Source organism: Aptenodytes patagonicus, chromosome 3 (genome assembly GCF_965638725.1).
Source record: "Aptenodytes patagonicus chromosome 3, bAptPat1.pri.cur, whole genome shotgun sequence".
In the NCBI taxonomy this organism is placed as follows: domain Eukaryota; kingdom Metazoa; phylum Chordata; class Aves; order Sphenisciformes; family Spheniscidae; genus Aptenodytes; species Aptenodytes patagonicus.
Window position 1 is genome coordinate 92,496,405 of NC_134951.1, and position 23,781 is coordinate 92,520,185.

General features: G+C 42.3%; 1 protein-coding gene across 1 annotated transcript; it reads right to left on the reverse strand.

Annotated features, from left to right (window-relative positions):
• Positions 1–9,616: 9,616 nt before the first annotated feature.
• Positions 9,617–23,755, reverse strand: LOC143158876 (protein ELYS-like; the record flags this gene model as incomplete). Its single annotated transcript, XM_076335330.1, has 10 exons — positions 23,746–23,755; positions 21,418–21,585; positions 20,435–20,642; positions 19,073–19,189; positions 17,999–18,083; positions 14,474–14,624; positions 11,451–11,583; positions 11,182–11,363; positions 10,661–10,722; positions 9,617–9,724 (listed from the first exon to the last, which is right to left on the reverse strand). Coding segments are annotated over exons 3-10 (858 nt in total), but the record flags the coding sequence as incomplete, so codon positions are not given.
• Between the last annotated feature and the right edge of the window lie 26 nt (positions 23,756–23,781).

Genomic DNA, 23,781 nt, shown 5'->3' on the forward strand with positions numbered 1-23,781 from the left:
TCTACAGACACAGGAAAAACCATCCACTGCACAGAGCAGCAGCAAGTTCTACCCATCAGCACACGCCAATTTCACCCGGTATTTTTAGCAAAGCGGAAGGAAGACTAGAATAACAACAGAACCTACACCTTGGAGGTAAAACAATTCTGGCACCCTGCAGAACCTCATTCTGATGTGCTTGTTGCCACCTGCAATTTCCAAATGGCTTACAAAATAGCAGGCCTTCCCTTGTTTTTCCTGAAACACCAGTGTCCGAGATGACTGAATATACAGGGCAACTGCAAATTACGTTGGACAAAAGGATGCCAATTTTAATACGAGTAAGCAGCAGCTACCTACACACGCCTTCTGGCTGCATGAAAGCTTTCAAATGCAGGCTCTAAAACTTCCCAAACCACCTGATAAGTTTGATTCACTGGAAAACCGTGGTCCCGGAAAAGAGCAAATGCATCACAGATTCATAACAGAAGTCCACATAAGACAAAATTTAGGCTGGCTATTTTGAGAAACGGAAGTTGGAGAAGAATTTCTGCCATGAAAGTGGGAAAATGAAAGCTGTGGAATACATCCGCATGTGAATAACTGAATGATAAGCTTGGGTGAGGGAAAAGATATCTATTTATGCTCAGATGCAAACAAAGTATTTTAAGTGGAGTCAACAATGGCCTGTAACATTTGATTTACAACTTCACAGAGTACCTTTGGAGTAGTGAAATAGTTTGTTCAACCTTTAGGTTCAGCTGCGACTTAAGGTGTAGGAACTTATTCCTAGTATTTCAAAGAGTGGAACAAAAAAGAAAGCAGGGGTTTTATTGAGTACTATCAAAAGCGGTTGGTAACACCTAACAGAAACTTGCACACTTGGCAGAACTTCTACGCTTACCGTAAGATTAACCTTCATCGACCGATTCAGCTGTAGGGCTGGGATATAGCTGGCACGCTGCAGGTGGTGGACTAAAAGAAATTCATGATTCTGAACACCTGCATTGGTCTGTAAAAACTTCTCCAAACACTCCTATGAGAAATAACACATTTCAAAAATCTATTATGATTCTGCCTCTTCTCTTTTCAAAGGGACGATTAAGATTTTTCTTCTCGTCCACACTTACTTGTTCAGTGTCTGTGAAAGGCAGCTTCAGTAAGTCTTCCATTAGTCCCATCTCCTGACAGATTTCATACATGTGCTTTAGCAGCTCTTCTATATTTGACCTAGTGGTATGTCGCTGCAACAGACCCCAAGCCTCCACCACGCACCTGCAATTAGTTTTTTTGAGATGTGAAGGAATAGTAATAGTATAACCAAAAAGATGCCCCAAAAGTATTGCATTCAAAGTTGAAAGGGAATTTAGGGAATCGTGATTTATATTATTTGTTCTCCACCTTTCACAACATTTGAATGCCAAAATGGTGGCATATCTTCCTTTACCTATTGGACAGCAACACAGTGAGGAAAAGCCGCACTTCACTACTGCTTGACGTGGATGGCTTCATCACCTGTATGTATCTGAGGGCTCGCCTATGCTCTCCTTGGCACATGAGGGACTGAAGAATTCTCCGATGTTGCCATGACACAGTTTTGACTGTAGCTGGATGAAAGAGCAGGGCCAGTGAACTCTGTGGGAGGTAGAGATCGGGTTTATTAAGCTACATACATACATACATACACGCAGGCAACAAAAATATTCAAAAGCTTCTTAAGTAAGGGTGAATGTGTGTTAAATACGCTTAGATGACTAACTAATGAAACGCTTGATACAGGACATGTAAATAACAACGCTTAAGTATTTGCAGGAAAAAAAATTCAGTTAGCCATACCGAACAAAGCGAGTGCTTTAAAAGGAGTAATTCACACTTTCCTAGGTTAACCAAGTCGCTGTATACAAACACCACTTTTTATAAACACATTACTAAATCATAAGCTACTCTCCCAGACAAACAGATAACATCAACATCGTGACAGGCAAAGAGCAACCTTCAGCATCCAAAAGAACGTGAATTGGGCTGAACAGTCACTTTTGCGGTCTTCTGTCTCAAATCCTGCTGCTATGATCATAGTTTTAATATTTAAAGTACCTAAACCACTGTTTTTGAGAAAGCGCTCGACTGGTCTGCTGAAAACAACCTAAACGGATGGCTTTGAAAGTTCAAATATCAAGCATTCTTAAAGTTGATGTCTTCTTTTTTAATCAAATTCCTGTCAAAGTAATTAAACCAACATTTCAAATCTTAATTTATTGCTGAAGATGTCGTAGCAGTATTACAAAGAAGCTCCTAGTGTTTTATCACCTGTTATTAGCCAAGCACCAAATTTTAAAATCCTTTTCTAGATTATAGCTTTGTACTGCAATGTATGTCTAACTAAGCGGTAACTTACGTACTTCATAATCATTGTGATCGAGAAGCCAAAAACCTTGAATAAGCCTAACAAGACCCCAAGGGATAGCAAAGGCAGTTGGGAAGGAGCCGACTGAAGTTTCCGTTTTCTTCGGAAAGGAATGCATGATATCCAGCAGCAAGTAAATTGTCTGATATCAAGTACCGAATTAAGACTAATAGATTTCTAAGACCAAAAATTTATCACACCGCATTTAGAAAAACATAATGAAGCAAGACTATAAAAGCGGTAGGAAGCAGAAGAGACTAATGCGTTAGTTTTACCATTTTAAGCTATTATAACCTGAAGATAGTCAGGTCCTAACCACAGAACTGCACTCCGAATAAATAACCCAAAAGAAAGACTCTTTGGTTTCTGTAAGGCATTCAGAAAGGTTAACTTTAGGTATGTAAATACTTCAGTTATAAACTCGGGCTCCCTCTTTAGTCAGTGGAGCTACCTGTCGGACATTCAAAGCATTTGAACATCCAATGCGTAGTTATTAAAGCAAAGAAATGCTACAGTTGGTTTTTTCCAGAGGATATAAAACGATGTAAATTATGGCGTCCTTACAATACAACTTCGCTCTGAATGACTAAAACTGGATTTAAAGCAGTATGTGGATCACCCATCGGTAGTGTCATTTTCTCTTTCCGACATCCGTTCTCAGGGACACGTTCTAAGAAGGCAGCTCTGGGGTACAACAGCTAGCAAACCCCTTGCCCTCTAGGCTCCCCTCTCAGGTTAGGCAACAAACAGCAAAAGCAGTTCTGTCCGTTTCGGCAGCTTAAAAATTAAGTTTCTGCCCAGTGACTTTTCTCTTCTCTCTGCTTATTATTCTGTGTGCCTGCACTTTTAAGAGAACAAAAGCAAGCACTGCTGGAAAACGGATGATTTTGGCAAAAATCAGGTCCTGGTAAACCACCGTTAGAAACCCTTTTGCTCTGAAGCAGCACGTTTTAGCGCATCATGCTAGTAAGTAGCCATTTGCTACGGGTACGGGTGCTTTAAAAAATTAAAACCTGTGTTTAAGCTTTGAGAAAAACTACAGAGGCTTTTTATCTTTAACGTTTTGTAGTAAACCTGCTTTCTCACATCAGAAGAGACTTTGCAACAAAACATTAAAAAAAAACCAACGTAAAAAATCCGCAGTCCAAAGAAATAAAACAATGCTTCTGCCTACGACTTAATTCTAAACTAACTGTTTTCGCTTGCATTGTGTTTGAAGCATAAATTCAAAAGTGTCATTAAACACGTAGGCGACAAACATTTAAGAACATTTATGTGCATATACTGAAGGTGTAGTAAAAACAACTGGAAAGGATACAATTGCATGTTTGTAGCTTTCTTCAATGTTTTCTAGCAAATAGAGATCCAGCAGTGCCTGAAATAAAAAATTAGGTGGTCTTTAAAAACCCCTGTCTTGCATAAATCACTGGCTCTTGGGTGGGGTTGGGGGGGGGCGTTGTTGTTGTTGTTGTTGTTGTTTTCAGTGAACACCACACTCACATGTAAAGTAGCAGGTGGATATTTCCCAGTTCCTCCTTCATCTCTCCGCCACAACTTCCCAACTTGGTCTCCTAACTGGGAAACCATTCCATCAATCATCAAGCAGTCAGAATCCCATTTTCCTCTGGAACAAAAGGTAGCAAGGGTTTGGACAGAGTAAAACACTAATTCCAGCCTCTCCGTGTAACAAATTTCCTCCAGTCAAAACAAAAAATGAGCCAGTCAAAGAAAGGAACAAACATACAAAGGCGTGATTACGACTCGAAATGCACATGGAAAAAATTTCTGAGTCAGATGGAAGACAGAGGTCCCTTCCAACCCAAACTATTCTATGATTCCATGATTCAACGACCGTTAGGAGACATTCAGCTATTAAAGGAGTTCAAAATAGAACTACAATTACGGATGGCTGAACTTTTAAGAATTACGCTCTTCAAAAGCCCTTCACAGTCTTCTGCCGACTGCGACGCTACCCTTTACTTTCCCGCCGATAAAAAGCAGAAAAAGCACGCTAGAGGCTGTATGCTTCTAAGGAACACATGAGCCTGTAGGTAAGTTACTTGCGACGTAAGCTAAGTCAGAGGAACTTTCAAGTCAATACCTAATCCACTGCAGCTTCCACCTTAACTCACCTGGCAGCATCTTGTTCACAGTGCCATAGCCTAAGCTTGTTTAGGTCTTTATTTAGCTCTCAGTACAACTGCCAAAGAAAAATCTATTATCATCTAATCCAAGGCATATCACCTATATGCCAGCAAGCTAGTCCAGGAAAGAGAGTTTACAGTAGGAAGCGACTTCTAGCCAATAGCCAGTAGAGTGCTAGGTGTGCCAACGACGTGTAACTCTGACTATCTTATTAAATCACACAAAGGTACTTGTGAGTAGGGGATTTAGGCCAATACAATTTTTACCATCCATTACTAGTCAAGAAGAGAGAGGATTTTTTTCCACAACACGCTTTCTTCTGTGCCCAGAACAACTGTTCTGTGAACGCCGTGCTTTGCTGAGCTGGAGATGACTGAGCCTCTCCTAATCACACGATCTTCTTCAGGAGTAACAAATTATACAGATTAGCCAATGAGTTAAGTACGCCACAAAAAACTGATGATACCAGCAGATGGTACTAAGCAGAGGTGTGTGTAAACATTTTAACACAGGAGAGTAAGCTCTGCGTTCAACAGAACACACGCATCACCGCAGTCAAGAGTATTGCCGGCAAAGGCATTAAGCGTGGCAAATACAACCGTCGATACAAAAGCCATTCACTTCCACTTCCGAATTGGCAGTGGAAGCGTTCTAGAGTTTTCCAGTAAGTCCTACCTCGATAAACGCTCAAGTTTCTGCCGATGACCAGTATAGTAGCTCTGAATCAGAGGATAATTGTAGAAAGGTCTAGACAAACGCGTCTCGTCATCTACAGGCAATAAAGTAAAAGCAAGTTAAAGAAGCAATATCACATTTTTAATCTAAAATTTTTGACTAAAAAGACAGACGATCGTACAAGCTAAGCATCAAGAAGCCTCCAACTCTGAAAGCAGCCAGTCCTGTTTCTGCCTTTGCTAAAGGAGACGTAGGACACGAGACTCAATTCCTTCCTGTCTCAAGTGCCATTTCAAGTTTACAGTTGACGCCGCATTCAGAACATGTGGTGTAAGCTGGAGTTCACTATAAGAAAAAACAGTTCTCCGAGGGAATGGTTTTTTCAACGTGTCACGTGAGCATTTGTAAGACAGTTAAGGCTGGCGACAGAATTTATAATCCATCCAAGGAAAGAAGTATTTCCGAGGTGTAGATTTCCCTCAAGCAATAAAGACAAAGTTCAAAACATGCAGGTAATGCTTTTACTGTAAAAACAAGCACTCCAGTATTGGTTGTTCCACAGTTATTTGTTTCAAATCCCAAGTATTTCAAGCTGTGGACACAAGCAACTCCTTGAATAGCAACAGAGGCTTGTTGCTATTTCCAAAACACATCCCGGAAAGAAACCGCTTGCATTACGCTACACTAGGTGCCTGAAAAACCTGTAAAATCTCCGTTTCACCAACGGAACGTCAGCACACGCTGTCGCTGGACCGACACGACGTGTTACGGACAAAACATTTACCAAAGCATGGCTAAGCATGTGTTCGTAGGAATCACTTCCTGGAGAGTCTCCTCGTTACAAACGTGTTACAGTTTATGCTTACCTAAACCCTCTGGAAGGAGGCTGGATCGACAGAACCAGGTGACCACTTGTGCATACAAAGAAATGAGGCTAGTTACCACCTGCTTGTTTGTCAAGTCTGCAAAACCTGAAAAAAGGCATAGAAGATGATTCTTGTGATGCAATTCCTCCCATTTTTACAAAACTCCCTTCATCATACTGAACAGAAAGTATAAAAATAACACGGTAGAAATCTTTGCCTTTGCAGTTTTCACTCTCTGTCACTTCCTCCTTTGAAGAAAAACCCCACACAATCGCCACCAAAACAAAAAGCAACCCCTACAAAGAAGCACATTCACTAAAGGTTAGAGTAACAAAAATAAAGCCTGAACTAATAAATGCACTCACGAACAAGACCTCTGGTTTTCACGTAGCAGAGATTTGTACTACAGCAAAGGGATACGCCTCTTTTTTCTCAACATGCCAAGGACAGTTTATAATATAAAAAGCTACAGAAACCCAAGTAACTTACAAGTTACTCATTTCTGCTTCCTTCATACGTTTCAGTCATTTGCAATACCAGACTTGCATGCAATTACAAATTGCTAGCTAAGAATTAAAGAGAATACTTTTCGGCATTAGCACATTCAGTTGCTGTAATGTCGACCCAGTTGCTTACATCGCTTCTTGCTGAATGTAGCCTCCCCTAGCCACTTGCATGAACTCCACAACAAACTGTTTCCCTGAACTCAGGGCATGTTAAGTGGTCCTCCCAGCTTCTCAGATTTAAGCCCCTTCTCCCAGCTAAATTTGGCTTTGGCTGTCTTCCAACCATCAAAAACAACAAAAGCTCATGCTTCCACAACTGCAACCCAAGCATAATTCCAAACCTTAATAAAACGTGCCAAAGGCTTAGTAATACTCTTACACACCTTTTTCAGTAAGCTCCTGTGCTTCCGTTAGAAAACAGTTTAAGACTGTGCTAAGGTTGCTCAGGAGCAACTGGCAGTGCTGAAGAGACTGTAATGTCTGTGGGTCAATGAAGTTGCAAGAGCCATCAAACAGCGGAACACCTTTTTAAAGAACAAATATTAAAGCGTTAGCCGGCAGAGCAATTTCAGAGTTTCAAAGTACACTTAAAGAACCGCGTGCAATATCCTATACCAGCAGATTACTGAACAAGCTCAGTTAGAAAGAATGGTTTTATGTTTGCAGAATGACTACACTAGGACTCACATGTTTGGTCCAGTTCGTCTTTTGTATAGATCACTTTGTTCCACGTCCACTCAAGAACAAACCGTAAATTAGCAGCAGAACTTGGCTGCTCTTTAAAAAAAGAGAACAAAAAAGAACTGAATCAACAATTTCAAACCAAAAAATACGTAACATCAAAACAACATAAGAAGCGTTACCTTCAGATGTCCAATGCTTAATGCATCCAGTCAGAAGTTCTAAAGAACCTGCCTGGACAGCAGCTGACAATACCGCTTCTAACTGCTCCTCCTAAACGTAACAGACAAACTAAAATGAGCATCTCACATGCTGTCAATACCTGAACCATCAACAGGACGTGTTTGCTTCTAACCGTATACTCATTCAGACGTCACAAAGGCAGTGAGTACACATGCAACTAATTCCACATTCTTTTTCTTAATTCTAGCCACGGGCTGGACTGCTGCTTGGTCTGAGGAACACATTAAACTTTTCCTCTGCCAGTTCAACTTACTGAAGGCTGATTCTAACCTTTATTTGCATGCCTCTGCATTGTAGTCTCAGTTTACTGAGTTCCAACTAACTGTTGTCGGTAACATCCTCTGCTAGACCCACTACGCGTTTTGTGCGTGAAGCTTGCCATCAGGAATGCATGAAGGGGACAGACCAAATACACTCTTTGCGTGGAAACAGTGAAGCTAAGGGCAAGCAGCTTTCTAGACTATGAAGGCGTCAAGCAGTTCTGACGCCCAAAACGTTAAGTTACAGTTTTCTAAAATGACAGGAAAGAAGTGAGACATTTAAAGTCTAATAGGTTTACATTTTAGGCCGTTCCAACACTGTATTACAGCGTAGCGGTAATCCTTTAGAAGGATAATGTACAGGTGTGCACAGACATGCGATGTTAAGTAGCAGCTTATTTCAGCTGGTGTTCTGATACTTCTTTCAGGTGAAACGATCCTTCATAAAATTTTACTTGCTTGCTTGTTTGCTTGTTTGGTTTTTTTAAACACATTCAAAACTATCTTTCCCTTCTAGGTAAAATCATTCCAGTCAAAGCCATTTCTACACATTGGAATACACATGTGATAGTTCCACCTTTGTCTGAAAAGTGGTTGCAGACAAGGAAACACACCAAATGCTACTTACGGTGGCAAACAAAACTCCAAAGCAAGCTTCTTGACCCGAACCCTGAAATTTGTCTTACTGACATGCAAACGAAATCCCTGCTCAAATGCCTAACAAGTCTCTGAACGAGATAGTCCCAGTTCAGCAAAGGTTATTAGAAAAACTTCTTGATTTCCCAAGTTATTTCCAAACTGGAGTTGACGCCAGAACATCTAATCTGAATGCAAGAGTCTACATCAGGCTTGCAAAATAAACAGTCTATGGGCTAGGCCAACTTGCCAAGAAATTTACTTTAGCTACCGCACTGTGCAGAAGCGTTACTTGCCCTAACACGCTTCCACAAATCCGGTGAAGAATCCAGTAGACAGGAAGATGAGGGCAGTGGGAAGACTGCTCTCCCCTCCCCACTAACCGCTCCACTGTGGGATGACTAGCTAGCTGATCCCTTAGCTTAGATCCTGCCTGGGTGAAGACGCTCCATCTCTCACAAAACTCTTTGCATGAGAGAGAGAGGTTGGTGCACTGCAAATGGGAAACCTACGAAAGAGGCGGGTGAAGTCACTATGGTGGGATAAAGCAGGTAGAAGGTAGTGGGTGTCATGAGATAAAGGCGATTAAGGTGTTGCAGCAACAAGAGGGCACTCTAAGAGGAGTAAATTGGGCTACTGTAGCACAAGGCAAAGGCTACAGAGGTGAAGATCTGCTTTGAGAGGATGCAGAAGCGCCTACTGATGAAGGGAAAATGAGCGGAAGCGGTGATGAAAGTCTCAGGTAGAGCTGACCACAGTAATTGTTTACCACAGCCCACTTCCTTGGAAGCAAATGGTCACGTATCGTGCAGCAAGCTGATGTCTGCAATAGCTCGCATCCGAGCGAGACACCCCCTTCGTCAGCTACTGCACTGAACCTCGTGCTTTGAGAAGCTGACGGGGATGAAGGTTGTTCTGAGGGAAGGGTGCTTTCTGCTGCGCATGACCAGCACTGACTGCACGCGTCCTTGTGCGTATCTGGGGCACAGAATGAAGAGAGGGGTCTCTAAAGACTGTTCCCAGTCAACCTCAGTAGTTTGGATCGAAGACTACTACTACTTCTGCTAACTAAAGTCAAGCCCTGCATTTCAGTGCAGCTTGCAAATAACAGGAAAATCAGATCATCATGTCCTGTAGCCTCTACAGCCCCGTCAGACAAGAGGGATGTATTTCCCCCTTGATTCCCTGATACGCACTCACCTGGCTCAAACTGGATGGCTGGGCATCAACTAGCCTTGGAGACAGCAAGCCAGCTACAAGACACCTATTGTAGCTGTCATGAATGGCTTCGCTTATCGAAGGACCAGATTTCTTTAAAAAATTCAAGGTCTGAAACATCAATCAAAAACTACAGGTTAAGACAGCATTATTAGGCAGTCGCTAAGGTTCTGGATAACCACTAAGAGAACTAATACAAACGTTCACTTAAACTGTCAGAAAGCTTGCATCAATAATGTGCTTTAGGTTGGCAATCTGAGCAAGCGTTACTAGGGAGAGTCTTAAAGACGGCAGCCAAACTAACAGTTACAGTTTCTAAACCAAATCCTGTAAAACACAATAGCAGCCCTTGCAATGCTTAAGTATTTTCGAGCTGCTCTGTCACGACACAGGCCTTTCTCTTTCCCTGAACACTGACGCAAAATACATTCTCTACAAGCTAGAACTAACACACAACTTCAAATCACACTTCGGAAGACCCTTTCTGTGCTTCTTTGTGCAGAAGCTGGTTTATGTTGGAAATATTTGGCGAGCTGAAACTTACTTCAAAATTATTTGTTACAATCCGTGCAGTGGCTCGGAAGTTACAATTTGGCCAAGTTTGGGAGAAAAAACAAATTCATTTCTTCTTAAACAGTTAAGCAATTTCTCATTTTCTCCACTCTGTCCTCCTCTTTCAAGTTAATCAGGGGTCAAAACCCTAAAACTCGGGACTATGCAGGCAGTTCGACTGATGGGTAATAAAGCAGTAACAGCTTTCCCCGACTTCCACAACATTTTTGTTCTTGCCCTACAGCAACGTTCTACTCCTTTCTAGACATTCAATCCCTGATCGTGCTTCAACAGGAGACAATGGTAGTTTTACAGTCCCGAGAGTGGACCTGAAACATGACCGTTTGCATAAAACTGGCAGGATACGATTGCAATTATGCGTGCGGATGGGCAGGATGAGCGTAAAACGGTCTCTGACACCGAAAGCAGTGCCATGGAAAACTTAGAAGAGGTACATCTCTTGACAGTCTCAATAAAGACACAGTAAAAGATCACCTCCTTCTGGAAGCCGGTGCAAGTCATGCGAACGACTCCGGAGTTCAGCAAGCACGTACCATCTGCAGAAACAACGAACGTTTGACAGCACTCCGTACTCTCACAGTTATGTTATGACCAGTTCACATTTTCGAAATAGCAATATTGGGAAAGATATAACTGAGTACCCGTTTTCTTCATCACATCACAAACTTGTTAAAAAAAATTACTGCGTGTAGGAATTTTCTCTCTAGCGCTGCCGAGGTGCTGTGCTTTCAGCTTCAGTTCATAGTCGTTTCATTTTATAACCATCGCCACTTCACAGGCTACGTTACAAAAGCACCCAAACCCAAAACGCAGCAGACCGTCAGATATGTTTCACAACACTAAATGCTTTCTTAGTACAACGTCATTAGAGTTGGGTTTGTGGGGTGTTTTGGCTTGGTTTGGGTTTTGAGTGACAAACAACGAACAAGAGAACCAATAAATGGCATTTGACCTCCGTTTAAGCTTATCGCTATTAAAAGCGGTGAAATACCTACCAAAATTATAGGTGCTTGGATGAAAAAACTGCTCAGGTGGTGGATAAGAAGGAGGAACTCCCCGGCTTAGACTCCGCTCACGTACCAGAATATCCAAAATGAGGTTTGGAGAAGTCACGCTTACCACAGTATCCAGCGACCACAATGCGAAATAGGGGCAATCGTGAAGGAATTCTTCTGGCCTTAAAGAAAACAAGCGCATAAGCTGAACGCCCACTTTCAAACGAATTGTTTGTAGGGATATTGAAAACAACTTAACAAAAATCTACCTTAGCGAATCTGGCATTTGAGCATGGTACCAGCGATTAATGTCAAATACACCCAAATAAGTAGATGGTCTTCCCTGACCATGTGTATTCACTTGCCAACTGAAGATTGATACGCTGGTCTCAGGAGACACTACTGTAAAAGACAAGACGTGGTTTCTTATTTGTAGAAAAGACGATACACCTGATAGTTTTAAACACCGCTTTCTGTTTGGGCTTGATTCTGTTCCATCACTCATGAAACACAGCACTTACTAAGAATAATAAAAAAAAAAAAGTACAGAATAGCAAACAGCTCCGTGATAGCTTTCAGTCATACTGCCCCTTTTTCTTGATCCAATTGTATCAGTTCCAAGCCAAACCAAACACACAGTTACCAGCTAATTAAGTTTTCCATCCATCAAGAGCGGATCAAGACGTTTAGCTAGATGAATAGTTTAGCAAAAAAACTATGCTAGGGACACGTACATTGCTACTTTTAGAAAGCATACCAGTCATTATCGTATACACTTGTATCACTCAGCTGGCATTATTAATTTCCAGATTTGACGCAATTACAAGTCTTAAGAATAGCTCCTTTCCAGCACATTCAGAGGGAAAGAACACAATTAGCACACAAAATACGTAATAAAAACCCCAAAACCAACAAAGAGGAAATTGGAATGAAGTCTTTAACTTAAGACGTTCACAATGGTATACTCCGGTTCTCTCAACGAGTGGCATGGTCTGTCTTCTCTGGGGAGAGTGCCTTCTCCAGGTGGAAGCAAAGAATGTGGTATACCATTTGCCCTAACAGAGTAAGGAAGAAGGAGACAGCTTGTTTGGCAAAATGTTTCTCTGTTCTCTGTTGAATTCATCATTACCGTTTAGGGATCCTCACACACTTTACTATGTTTCATTGTGAGCTCCTGTGCCATTTCACTTTTGTTAGCCGCTGAATCTGCCTTTGAAGATATCCATTATTTTCACAATTCAGAAGACAGCTTCATTGCCAGCCTCAACCCACATCCAACAGAAGCTCACGTATGCCTAGAACTTAACTTGAACAGAACCTGAAGAAAAGCTAATTAGAAACCATCCGAAAAATCACAGGTATTTCTCCATGCCTCATACTTGGTAAAAAGGAGACAGAAAGGCATTTTTGTTGTTGTTGTTGTTGTTGTTTTGGGTTTGGGGTTTTTTTTCTTTGGGGGTGGGGGGTGTTGCTTGTTTGTTTTTAACAAGTTTTTAGAAGGCACTCTCCTCAGAAACATGACACAAGTGGAGAAAATCCAAAGGCGTTTTTATTAGATTTTGACACACGGTTGATAGAGGATGGCATCACAGAAGAGGTGGAAGTTGCCACTTCAGGACTAAATCAAAGACAATAAACAGAAATAGCCTAGAATGATCATGCAAGTGTCTTCCTTCCAACATCAGACATACGTTAAGGCCAGAGAGGGAAGGTGAATAACGCAGTCAAAACAAAAGGCTATGAAAGTTCTCGCTGCAGCAGGCTCAAAGATATGGTCAGAGCATAACTGAATTTGTAAACCCAGAGATGTATGTTGACTTATTGCAAGGTAAGGAAAGACGTCGTAAGAGTTTTAACTGTGTATATGGACAAGGAAAGCTGCTGCTTTAAGAACTCGTGTACTCCTAATAGGTGCAGGAACCTATTAGGTTTAGAGAGGACAAACTGGACAGGCAGATCATAGAACTATACAACGATTCAGGTTGGAAAAGACCCTTAAGATCATCAAGCCCAACCGTAAACCTAACGCTGCCAAGTCCACCACTAAACCATGTCCCTAAGCGCCACGTCTCCACGTCTTTTAAATACCTCCAGGGGTGGTGACTCCACCACTTCCCTGGGCAGCCTGTTCCAATGTTTAACCACTCTTTCAGTGAAGAATTTTTTCCTCATGTCCAATCTAAACCTCCCCTGGCGCAACTTCAGGCCATTTCCTCTCGTCCTATCGCTTGTTACCTGGGAGAAGGGACTGACACCCACCTCGCCACAACCTCCTTTCGGGTAGTTGTAGAGAGCGACAAGGTCTCCCCTCAGCCTCCTTTTCTCCAGGCTAAACAACCCCAGGTCCCTCAGCCACTCCTCATAAGACTTGTTCTCCAGACCCTTCACCAGCTTCATTGCTCTTCTTTGGACACGCTCCAGCACCTCGACGTCCTCCTTGTAGTGAGGGGCCCAAAACTGAACACAGTATTCGAGGTGCGGCCTCACCAGTGCCGAGTACAGGGGCACGATCACTTCCCTACTCCTGCTGGCCCCACTGTTTCTGATACAAGCATACTGATGCCATTGGCCTTCTTGGCCACCCGGGCACACTGCCGGCTCACATTCAGCCGGCTGTTGACCAACACCCCCAGGTCCTTTTCCACCAGGCAGCTTTCCAGCCACTCTTCCCCAAGCCTCTAGCGTTGCATGGGGTTCTTGTGACCCAAGTGCAGGACCCGGCACTTCGCCTTGCTGACCCTCATGCAGTTGGCCTCGGCCCATCGATCCAGCCTCTCCAGATCCCTCTGCAGAGCCTTCCTACCCTCGAGCAGATCAACACTCCCGCCCAACTTGGTGTCGTCTGCAAACTTACTGAGGGTGCACTCGATCCCCTCATCCAGATCACCGATAATTATTTCAAACAGAAACTGACCGGCCACCAACTGGATGCAGATGCAGACATAGGTTTGCACAGGAAAAAAAACATTCAGGTAACATTCCTAAGCAATGGAGAGGATGATCTTATTGCTCAAAGAAGACAGCTGGAGGAATAAAACGACTGACAAGCATTACACAGATGACCCCACCATACGTCGCTGTAGCGTGTCAGCAAGCATAAAATAAAACCTATTTTGTCCTTTAAAGCAGCCCCACGTAACTTAAGCACCCAATTTGCCTTTTTCAAGAAGCCCAACAAGCTAGTCTATACAGATATTTAAGACTTTCACACTGCGGGTACAGAACAGCGTTCATTGCTTGGATTCTAAAACCGTTTCTTTTAGAATAGCCAAACACGGACATCAGAACAAACCTTCATTAACGCTATCCTCTCTGTCAACGTGGTTGCGAAATTTTTCTACAGTCTGGCAGCTGAGTAATTTGGCATTGCTGGTCTGCCCTCTCAAGGGAAAGACTCCACCCGTGAGATCTAAACTGTACCTTTCATCACAGTATTCCAAACCCTGCAGAAAAAATAAAAGGAGAGAGAAAAGGTCATTTGGGGCTAAAAACATACGTTATACCGAAACATGAAAGAACGTATACCTCTAGTAGAATATGCACAGTACAGCGTGTATTTCCCATGAGCTTATTTCTGATGGCCAATAGAAACGACATCTGACGTGCAAGAGAACTAAGTGTCAAATCGTAACGGGCAAGTTTGGCTGTAAAGGCTTTGCACATTTTCAAAATCTAGCATTTCCCTAACGTTATTCAGTTCTAAACATGTTTTGCAGAATTCCTTGCAACATCAAGGTTCCTTTACAAACCTAAACGTATGTCTACAAAGAGATATCTGAAATAGCGTAACACATAAGCACGCAAAGCTCTTTGCTCCGTGTCTTGATTACAGAACTGATGAAGTTAGAGAAGTCATGGCATTACAGCAGCTAAAGCTCTGTCGAGAGGTATTATTATCCGTAGGCACACCACTAGAGCGAAAATGCATCTCTCTGTAGTAGCTATGAGAACTTCTTCCTGGTTAACGATCTTCTTTCAAACCGCGTAAGCTCTTACCAGCTCCTCCTCTAATCTTGCCAGAGACTAATGGGTGAAATATCCCTCAGCTCCTCCACCAAGCACAGCCAACAGCAAAAGCAGAACACAGAGGGGACGTGGGATGCACATGGGCAACGCGTTTAGGATCACAAATTACTACAGAGTCAGCAAACTACTTTGAGATATACAGAAACTCCAGCAGGGTTGTGTTGAACCTCCGATACCACCATTTTCTAAGTAAGCATTAACTGAAATACTGTCTTTCCAAATACAGCATACATTCAAACTGTCTACAATGCAACACATGAATTGTGTGTATTGTGGACAAATAGCAGCTCTACAATTAAAAAAACCCAACAAGCAAACCACCAAACAAAATCAAAAACCAACAAAAAAACACCACCAAACAAAAACCAACCAAAAATCCATCATACCACATTCGACCCAAGTTTCCCAAACTTTCAGAGCTCTAAAATGAACTGGCACGACACAACGCATTCTCATATGATTTGATGTGATACCTCCAATTCACCTAATCTGAGAAGAGACAAGCTTTCTCTCAACCGTTCTAGGAAATGCTACCTATAAATATCGAGACTGGCTTTAAAAAAAAAAAAAAAAAAAAAATCTGACATGACTAAAAAGAAAAATGCTAAATTTTGCTCTGAAGCATGCACAGTTCATTCTATTTTATCAAGTACCTTTGGACATAACAGAGACGTGCAGAGTAGATAAGAAAAATCTAAACCGCCTCTTTGAAAAACTAGCATGAAGCCCAAGCAAAGAACCTCATTTTTATTGTAGAAGGAATAATCACTAAAGCCAATTTTAATAAAAGTTGTCCTGAACAAGTCCACCATTCGAAAGACCGCTTCATCAGATGAAGTACTAAAACTCCATAAACCTGTTAGAGGTGAATTTTCACTGCTAGAAATTTCAACTTTTATTCACATAGAAATGTTGGGGGGGAGCCAGTCCCCCCCAGAGTTGGGGCGGAGGGGAAGGGGGAAATAATATCAAACAAGTCCTGCCTAAGACAGCTTCTAAAGCAAACCAGTATAGTTCACATTTTCCACGCTGGGGCAAGCAAATCTCAGTTAAGGAACCCCACTGTATGGAAGATGTTCAGTAACAACTTTATTGACCAGTAAAATACGAAGACACTTCTCAAATGAGGTGCACTGGTCAGACTCTGATACGAAAGTAGAGGCTGTACACTCTGTCCATCCGCAAGCATTGTGTAGGACAAAGGTAAAGATGTGCTCCGTGACCATGACTGGATGCACGAGATTTAGCAGCTGCCGAGGTGGTATAAAAAAGATCTTTGAAAGCACAACTTAAACACACCCTTAGGTTGATTTCTTGAGCACAGACTTAAACCAGCCTTGAAGGCAATGGAGACAGAAGTTTGAGGCTCATTTACAAAAAGACAGTGCCACATGTTCCAAAAGTCCTATTTGTGACCTTTTACCACGACACAAAGTCAAAGATGCGCTGTTTCATAGCCTCAAGACTGATTCCTGGAAAGTAAAGCACTGCTGTAGTAGAAAAGTCTTTCAAGCTCCCATGAACTCTATTCAATGAACGAGGGTCAACAGTAGTCCTCCTTGTTTACTCAGACTTGGCCTGGCAATTGGGAACACCTCTTAAATTTTCTGCCACGGAAGACAGACAAGAAACTTGACTCAGCCAGTCACGCAGGCAGACAGCCACGTAGTACTGAGCAATCTGTGACTACAAGCAAGTATTCTGAGACCAAAAGTGTCCGCTGTGGAGCACAGATCCTGTCCTAATGCACCTTTTGGGGGTTTGGGGGGGCTGGGAGTTAGTTTTGGGGGTTTTTGGCAGTAGCTGTTATCAGGTCTTGGCATGAAGCTACATGTGTAAGTGGCTCATCCGGAAGCGAGCTGAAGAGCCCGTCTTTTTGCCCCAGAGGGTCCAGCTGTTTAGTTCTCTCTTCAGCTACCTCGTAAGATTGGTTCCTGTTTCAGTCTTCCACAACACTCATCACAGGGAAGCAGAAACAGCAGGGGAGTGAAATATCTCACATCCAGAGACTGGTGCCTGACACCTCTTATAAGCCTGTGAATGCATTACTGGTTGCATAGTCTGTAGAGGGTTAAAAGCCTCACATTAACTACACCACAGCTTTCTCAGGTCACAAACACAACAACAACAACAGTATTTAATCACTTTGTGTGCTTTTTTAAAAGAGTGGCAACGGGAATTTCTAGGAGACGCATGTTTAGAAGCTGCTTTTAAACATTTCAGCCTTCTGAGGTGGAAGCTGACACTCGTCACGTCTTACTCAGGAAAATAAGATGACCAAGAATTGCTGCATAGTAAAAGGTCCCCCATTTTAACATTAAAGTGTTGAGACAGAACAAAGCAGCCACGAGAGAAACGGCTATAGACCAATGGGGTTTTTTCCAAAGAAGCACACAGTACAAGGTACGGTCTTTGCCGCTGCTAAGGCTGTAGCTACAAGTAACTTTAAAAGAGGATAGCCCCGTCTTCTCTTCCTACGTGCCATTAATTTGGTGTTTAAATGAAGAATAATTTTATTTGTAAAAGCTGCTTCCTCTTCAGGAATTGAATTCAGTTGGGCTCTTTGCAGGTGAATCCAGTTGGAACACTCAACACTGCAGTATGAAATTGTACGACTTGTTTTCAAAACCTATGGACAAAGGCCATGCCCAAGAAGACTCAGCAAGAGATTACTTCCTTTTCATTCATCTGTGAATTTTGATGGTAAATATTACCCCTGCCAGCTTAACTGATACTCACTTCGAGAAAATTTAGTACTAGTTTCATCCTTCCACACACATGCACGTCTTACCTCGTACATGACTTGTCCTGATGCCAAGCGTTTTCTGTCACCAAATGCTAACTGCAACAGATGTAAACTCACAACATCACCTTCACTGAAAAAGGTATAAATTATGACATTTGATTACAAAGCTGCTTTATAGTCCTCATTACCATTTTATTAGATCAAGACTGAAGTTTTCCTAATAGCATGCTCTTGCTGAAAAGAAAAACAGCACTTCCCAAAACATGGCAGTCGGTCACATTTGGACGCTAAAACATAGAGGAGGAAATTTTGACACTAACAGCTTCAGGGGCAAATGCTAACCATACAGTTTGAAAGCTTTTAGATGTTGTATGGACTAAACCTTGTTGGAAAGAGCTCTGCACAGTGAAGAGTTCTCGATCAAAGCTGCTTTAAGGTCAAACCTAAAAAGATTGCCACGCTATGAACAGCTGAGCTGATGAAATAGCTTGCTGATGCTGAAGGAGGGAGATCTTTCTCCCCTTCCCTTACCACCAAAGTCCCAGTCCCTCTCTTGCATACGCTGCACCCTTCCACACGCTCATGTGATTCATCAGCCCAGCAGGAAACCATTGACTTTTCTGCTGAACAGCGATCGTGCTCTGCCACGTGAGCTGAACTGGCTCATGAAGGCTCCAAAGACTGCTAAAGTTGGCACAAGGTAATCGGCAATACCCTCACCTCCCTCCTTTAGGGGCAGGTTGGCAGGCTGTCACATTGGCACGTCTAGTGTGTCTAGATCTGCAGCCTCAACTACTTTTAATGGTATTTTAATACCATGGTACGAACAGCAAACAAATCGTGAAGCAGTCATCAAGAAACAAGAAGTCATTTAAGAAGGCAAGCACAAAACTACAGCCACTGTTGCTTTGCCTTCTGTCAGAAGGTAGGAACTAGGAGGTCCCTCTTCACGTCTGTTAAATCCTGTAAAAAACGGCATCGTAGGCTTAACACCTTCCGTACCCGAGAGAATCTCCTGCACAGCTAAATAAACAAAACAAATACACATGTATTAACTGTATGGGAACAAGTATATGTAAAAAAGAAGAATTCAGTGGCTTATACGAAGTTTTTATTCACCTTTCTTGCGTAGACTGGACAGCCCACAAGTAGCAACAATTGCGAGGATCATTCTCAGGCTCTTGAAAAGTAACAGCATAGACAGGAACCCGTCCTCCTTCAAGCTGAGAGTGGTGCCTACGGGTTTAAAAAAGAAAAAGAAAAAAGGTGAGCCTACTGGCCCTAACTGTTTGTAGACGGGTAGAAGCATCTTCTGAGAAAAGAGCACCTTACATGCTTATCCTCAAAGTACAGAAGGTCATACTTGCATCTCAAACAAGTGAGTCAAGGAAGCGACTACTTCTTACGCAACAGCCAAGAGGTGAGGAAATTACTGACCGTCAAATGCAATAACCTGGGCTTATGCCCTCCTCTGCCGGAGGAGGAGGAGGAGAAACATAAACGATCACTTCAGCTGCCAGGCAAAAGATTGTCCAAACTGTTGTAGCCTACTCCAATATCGAACTTAAAATGCAGCATATCTTCTGTGCACAAAGTTAAACCAGCGCCAAACAGAAGTAGTTTCTCGTTGCTTTACTTGGACTATGTAAAGCATTTTTCTTCCAGACTTCTGAACCTTATTTGTACCTTCACAATCTATTCTTGCCACCTAATTACTGCTCCACTCTCTCTCTTTATGCATCCAATAGTTTCTGGAGAGTCACTGCAGATTTGCTCAAGTGAATCCCTATCTCAATTTGGTCAAATATTTCAAGTGAGATTGCTCTTTGGCAGATTTAAAATCGTCTCTTAGTTTTTCTGCTGCTTACAAATTCACATGTCCCTTGTGCTCATCTCCAAGTGTCCCAAGCAAACTTTCATTCACATGCATCGTTGCCTGAAACGTAGGAAAGAATATATTTTCCGGCACACATCAGCTATTGATTTTTCATGTCTCACTAGTTTCATCCTGGACACTTTAGAGAATATTGTCACCAAAATCACATTATTGACATACTTAAGCCTTCCAATGTATGCCCTAATTGCAGGAACTGGTCCTGAAAAATAGTTTTTAAAACCGGTTTCATCGAAATACACACATTGCCTGCTTTCACTGAATACCACGGGTAGAACAAACGGTCTCATACAAATCAGCTCTGTCACATCCTCGCTGCTTGACACAACCCAAAGCAGCATGCTTTCCACAATTCCTCAATCCACAGGCACACTAAGGAAAACAGTCCTAGTCCACTGGGGAGAAGGCGGTCCACTTAATCCATGTGTGACTTAATAGTTGTTCCACAAGAGGATTTCTAAACATTCCAAGATTATACTCAAAATTCCAGTCCCTGAAAAAGTTCTCTTGACATTAACATGCTTCCTTAGGCAAAAAATTGAGACGCCGGCACCTCCAGGCATGGCCAAGTGTAAAGGCCTACTTACTCCCTCTCCAAAGTTTTCATATCCCATAGTGACAGGTAGCCGTCCGAAAAACCCACAACGAGCTGATTGCTTCTGCTTATGTAGCACAGGGTTGATATCGCTGTTCCTGAAGGATTTTGTAATTGAAAACAGAGATGTCTCCCTTCTCTGGTCACCGTTTCTCTTCTTTGTGGAACTTCAGCAGGAATTCTGGTGACAACTTCTAGGCCTACACACACAAAACCACGCAATAAATGAACGTGTTATGCCATTTAGGTTGCATTTTAAACGTGACATAATCTAATTCTACCGTCCCAGGCAGAATACCCACTTATGCAACACTTTTTTTCCTATCTCCATTTTGTATGTATTCAAAGACCATAAGAACTCTCCGACTGGACAGGTATTCTCACTCGTCTTTCAAAACCAGGTAAAAGTGTAACCTTCACAGGCAAATTCTTCTTGGACTCTGTAAGTCAGGACTTTGGGCCTCATGACGAAGCTCTCTGAAGTGGCATCAGCTCCTGAAGCCACTGTTGTAATGGCCAAAACAGCGTATGCAAGCTGAATACACAAATTAGAGATCTCATTCACCCGAATGCATGACTTTTGGTAAGTCGGATTTATTTCAAAAAACAAGACTAAAATTTGCCCCGAGCCAATTAACAGAAGCAGAAGAACATTCCCAAGAAATAGGGCACCTCTGACACAACTTCCTATCAGGCAGCTGCACGGACTCAGACGGTAAAATTCCCACACCTCACTGGCAAGAATCAGAGTGACACAGGGATCTTGGTGGCAGGGGGGCATTTCCAGCATTAGAAGGAGTATTAAGCCACTCCCATTTTTAGTCAGTTCAGGACTGTAAGGTGTCAAACCGCCACCTGCAATCAGGGGTCATAAATGTCTGCACACTCGTATCTTCAAGGTGGGGGGCATATTGTTTATTTACAAGACACAAGTTTTCTTACTTCTAAATTCAAGTTGAAAAACTGCAGGCTTACCCGATGCTTCTGTTTCATTCTGACTGCAAGCTAAATCATCCAAACAAAGGTCAACCAGAAGTAGGTGACCAACATCTGTAGCCACTGCTGCCACTCCAAAGAGCCATCGCAGACTCTGATGTAGGTGCTGAGTGCTCACACTGGGTCCTCCGTGATTAGTTATGGGTTCTATAGCAGTTACCTACAGGAAAACTACAAGTTACTGTTTAAGCTGCTTGACAAGCCAAAGAGAAATCACTCAAGAGTGGAGCCAGAATTAGCACATCGGAAACAAGAAAGTACATACAGGATCATAAGACATAAAAACAAAGCATTGTTCCCAATTGTATCGAGGCGGGGGCGGGGGCGGGAGGGAAGCCCTGCACAAAAATCTGTTACTGCCTTCCATTTACTAGATTTCCTACAGTTATTTAACTGAACTAACTTCAACTTCAATGGTGCATTCTAGTATTACAGCTTACCAATTTCCATTTCCTACCTAGAAACAATTAGCTCTAAGAAACTTAGAAAACCAGTTATATGCCAGAAACTTTACCATATTTAAGGGACTTAAGTTTAAGAAAGACAAAACTACATCTAGTTCTCCCACCGCTCACAGCCCACCAGCACTGTGATGCAGTCTATGCCTTCTTTGCCAAACAGGTATTAGGATGCGTGGTGGCGGTAAGTCAGGCGGGACAGCGGCCAAGTCGCACGGTAGACACACCACTTCCACGGGGACGAAACATTTTCAGAAAGTGTTGAAGGGACACGCTGCCCTAGTGAAATTTACACTCGTCCTCATTTAGAAGAAAAATAACCACCAGAGAAAGTAAAAAAGGTTTTAAATGCGCACCAGCACTTTTATGAATGTGAACAAAAATTTAAAAAGCCAGCCTAAAACAACCTGTGTCCTGTCTATGCTGATCTAACTAATCTAATAGGAAAAAGATAGGAAGCAAAATGAAAGCAACAGACCAAACGTGCTTGGAATCAAGAGCATTCAGGGCAGAAGAGCAGAAATTCAGGTAAGCTTTGGCTTTATTCCAATATTCATAACCTTTACCACACAACAGCCAACTTCCCCCCCCCACCCCCAAGGCTTCTTCATATTTTCTCCTGAACCATCTTTTTGTGGTGTAGACAAACTCCCCAACACAAGTGATAGTTATAACCACGTTCTATTCCAAATCACTGCTGCAGACACAGATCCAATATGTGACGTGATCCTTCTTAACCTTTCCTTTTCCTATTCCCAGCTTACTTAGATTTAAGAAAGAAAACCTAACAAAGCTATGTCATTTTTCACAGCCACAATTTACTTACTGATTATAGGCTTATGTCAGCACACAGCTTGCCTCTCCGTCTGAAACGCCCAGATTTACCCAGATGATAGGCAAACTAACACAGAGGAGCACCAACCCGGCTCCTATCTTCAGAAATTACCACCGTACAAATGCTTACTACTGGTAACCGCACTGTAGCATTACAAACAAACAAAACTCCACCTGTATGCTAGCAAGTCAAACCAAATCACGTTAGGGAAAGCTGAGTAATAAGTAAGTATTTATTTGTTGCCGATGCTGAGAGGATAAAGATGGAGTGAATCTTGATGTTCTATTAACTTACGCTGGTTCTTGTTTACATGAAGATAATGAGACTAGGGGACATTACATCATTGGAGTTTACGGGTTATAGAAGACAGAAAAAATTAGTAACGTCACACCAGTGTATCCCACCTACACAAACACAGTCGTCAATAAGCAGAGATTCAAGGACTGCAGACTGAAAGTCGATCTTTCAACAGTCTGTCGGATAACTCTCTAAAGGCTCTTTTTTCCTACCCGAACTCAACAGAAAAATGTGTTCTGCTCTCAAGTCACCTGCTTGCTAGCCTGAGATTCATGGGAATGTGTCTAAGTCACGCACAGCTCAGCTACGGAGGTTTGAGATATTTTAAAGAAAGACGGTATTTCTGACAGAAATTAACCGTTTAGGAAAAGTATGTTACAGGCTCTTTAAAGAGTGGGGTCTTCTTCTTTTCACTCTGGCCCAAAAAAGGTATCTTTCAATGCCTTTTTGTGGAAGTGGAGAATTAGGTAACTACGTGCTCTACCACAAAACCAGAAAACTTCTTTTACGATCAGTAAGCTCAAAAGACAATGGTGCCGTTAAGGCCGAGATTTTACATCAAGGCTCTCTTGACTGGATCCTCTGAAGTGGCAGTATGTTAGTGCAACATAGAAAAAATACCTCCTACAAAGAGACGCTCCAAAGCTTTTCCCGAAACAGGATTATGCAGCGCCTAACAACATAAAGGCTTTGTTTCTCCAATTAAAAAGGACGTACCCTTCCTGGAAGAACAACTGCTTTAGCCACTCTTGA